Source organism: Vigna umbellata, chromosome 7, assembly GCF_029865625.1.
Source record: "Vigna umbellata cultivar VRB3 chromosome 7, Vumbellata_1.0, whole genome shotgun sequence".
Taxonomy (NCBI): domain Eukaryota; kingdom Viridiplantae; phylum Streptophyta; class Magnoliopsida; order Fabales; family Fabaceae; genus Vigna; species Vigna umbellata.
Window position 1 is genome coordinate 4415310 of NC_142171.1, and position 3313 is coordinate 4418622.

Sequence of the window (3313 nt, forward strand, 5' to 3'; positions counted from 1 at the left end):
TAAAGAACTATTAACAACAAAGCTAAAAACTAAACTAAAACAGATCAGTAAGAAAAATAGGTATTTATAGACTAAAACAAGAATGGGAAACTACTCTAGGTATTTAAAACTAAACCAGACCTAAACTAAGGAAAAACAGCTCAGAAAAAAGATTACCCCTATTTTACTCAAAAACAGATGCTAACAAAGCTATATACATCAAAAAAAAATTTAAACCAACCTATACCTTCCCACCCCCACACTTAAGAGGCACATTGCCCTCAATGTGTGAGTGGGTAAGGTTCTAAAACAGCAGAGAAAAACACATATATACACAAAACAGATCTAAAAATGGATATACACAAGACAGAACTAATAAAGAGCATAAAAACTAATCAAGAGAACACAGAAAAAAAAATAGAACTAAGATTGAACATAAAAGAGTATAAAATGTATATGAACAGAAGAGAAAATGCAATAGAACACAACATGTACAGGAACAGAAATGGAAAAAGAAAACTAAAACTATAAGGCTACAAAGAAAAAGAACTTATTCAGATTGGCCACAAGTCAAAGTTAATTTTTTCTATTTTTATGAAAAACAACATATTTTCTACTCTACTATTTACTATACTACCTATTATCATACAAAGTATTAACAAAAACTTATTACTATAAAAGAAAAGAAAGGTAAAGAAGTGGCTTATTGGTTTTTCTCCAAGCTCAGCTCCTCTGTGCAAGGTTTCCATGATTGCACTGACTGCATTCTTCTCAGCTCTCCATTGCAGCAACTGCAATTCTTCACTCAAGGCTTGCATCTGCTGATATTTCACATTCAAAACACTTTGTTGCAGCAACCAGATCTCCTCGTGCAATTTATGCTGATTCTGTGCATTCCAGGGTCCTTGAGTCTCATTGAGACCATCTCCTGCCTCAGCCAGGACTTCCTTTTTATCTTCAGTATACACAGCCTCCTCAAGATCAGTGCCTGCACTAAATGTATCATCTACAACATCCAGATCAAGGTTAATATGCACAATTAAATCATCAAACTTTGCATAATTGTCAAAGGTAAGAGCATAATCATTCGACAGATCATCAAGAGCATATGCATTCAAGTCAGAACACCCATCAGTAGGTGTGTTTGTATGATGCACAGCAAAGATTGTGTCTAGCAGTTTAAAATGCTCAGAAGTATCAGGCAACTCAGGTAAAGTATGCAAGATATTGGAAACAGTGTGTATTTCAGCTATACCAGTGGTAAGATTAGGTTCAAAGACAGCCTCAACTACTTCCTCAAAGACAACCTTACCAGAATCTGTGAACTCAGTGGCTACCTCAACACCTTCAGAAGGACTATCGTCCATTGAAACAATCTCAAAGTCAGTACAAGAATCTAGAAAAACAATAGATATTTCAATATGCTCTACAGAAGAGAATGAATCCAAAATATGAGTATGTGCAGGCATCAAAACAGCAGTATCAATAACAGGCTTTATTGGTTCAATTTCTAACAAATCAAAGCTATTTACGTTCACTTGAACCTCAGAGATATGAACTGGAATGCTAAGTTCAGAATATACCTTCATTATTTGCTCACTAACTACCTCATCAGAGTCATTCTCAGCCAGCTTGCACTCCACTTCATTAACCACAACTGCACTCTTGCTTTCATGGTCTACATCCTCTTTTATTTCTGTTGCAAGATCATCAAACACAATGTCAACCTGTGCATAAGCACCAAGACCCATATTAATAAGTGAACTATCAGTTATGAATTCAGCATGCTCTGCAGGTTCACTATTAAAATCAGAATTTGATTCAACAGCATTAAACTCTGATGTAACATCACAACCAGAAGACACAATTTCTTTCAAATCAACACTATCAATATTAACACTATGAAAGTCAGATTTTAAATCAAGTGCTGGAGAAATAGTGCAACTAGAATTATGAACACAATGAAACTCATCAGAATAATTAGAGTTTAAATCAACATTCTGCATATCAAACTGTTGCGGTGCTGTTGAAAGTTGCTTCAAATCATCAATCGTTGCTTGTGCTTCATTTGATTCCCTTGCCAATTGTGCTGCCACCTTCCAGATGTGTGCCATACAGTCTGGAGAATATACATCTTGCTGCTCTGATTCACCAAATTGAGGTTGCCACGACTGATTTGCATCTTGATAAAACTGTGGTGTACAGCTCACAATGCCTGAAGTGATTTGACTCTCAAAACCTTGAAACTCAATGGCAGCAGGTGTGCCCTCTTCCTCTTCAGCTCTCCCTGTCAGCTTGTTGATAGCAGATACTAATTCAGCCACTTGATTGGTTATCCCTTGAAATTCAGATGCTGGAATCCCCTGCTGCTGATCACAGAATTGATCTTGCCATGGCTGCAGCGACTGATAATTCTCCTGCTCAGGTTCAGCATACTGGTCCCAATGAGACAACTCTTGTTGCACAGGCCAGGGTGGCTGCTCACAATAAGGTTGAAAACAGGGAGGTGGTTGCTGCAAAGGACACTCACTAAAAGGCTCACAGAACAAGATAAATTGTGGTGGTTGAGCATTATAAGGTAAAGAGCACTTATCATATGCATAGTAGTAATTCATGCTTACCAAATGCTCAATGGAAGAACACCAATCAGACCTCTAAAATTTCTAATCCAGAACTCAAGCAAATATCTATCAAAGAGAAGAAATAAACTAGAAAAGACTAACCTAACACTCTAAAACTTAACTCGCCGAATCCCCGGCAACGGCGCCATTTGTTAAACTGCTTTTCGTCGCGCAAAAACAGAACAAACTAAGTTTCCCCACTAATGAAGTATAGGGACAACCTAGGTATCAATCCAAAGACTCGGCTAGAATTAAGTTTAAAGTGAAGAATTAAATCTTGTATTTATTTTACTATTTACTAACTACTAAAGCAAGGTGGGGAAAAGAAATATGAACAATGCAATTTAAAAAGAAATGAATAAAGCAATTGAAATCTGTTTAAAGAAAAATAACAAAATAAAGAAGTAAAATGCAAAGAAATAAAATCTGAAACTTAAGCTAAACTATAGAATCTATGTATAACAGAACAAAATGAGCAGTGAATACAACTAAAACTAATCTATGAATGCTAACAATTAACAGTGCAAGGAAACCAAAACTAAAACTGAACAAGATGCTAAGATCCCTAAAGCAGCGGTATATACATGTATCAGAACCAAGAGAGTGGACAGTTAAACATCTAATATACTAAACCTAGTCTATTTACAGGAAGACAAAAATCAAAGTAAGAAGTATTGGCTAAAACAGAAATCAACTTGCAATGAAACCAAATC

The 3313-nt window shown here is 36.0% G+C and overlaps 1 protein-coding gene across 1 annotated transcript; it reads right to left on the reverse strand.

Moving 5' to 3' along the window:
• Nucleotides 1-220: 220 nt before the first annotated feature.
• Nucleotides 221-2594, reverse strand: LOC148194978 (uncharacterized). Its single transcript, XM_088095044.1, has 2 exons — nt 741-2594; nt 221-283 (listed from the first exon to the last, which is right to left on the reverse strand). The coding sequence occupies exons 1-2, from the start codon at nt 2592-2594 to the stop codon at nt 221-223; spliced, it is 1917 nt and encodes a 638-aa protein (XP_087951170.1).
• Nucleotides 2595-3313: the final 719 nt, after the last annotated feature.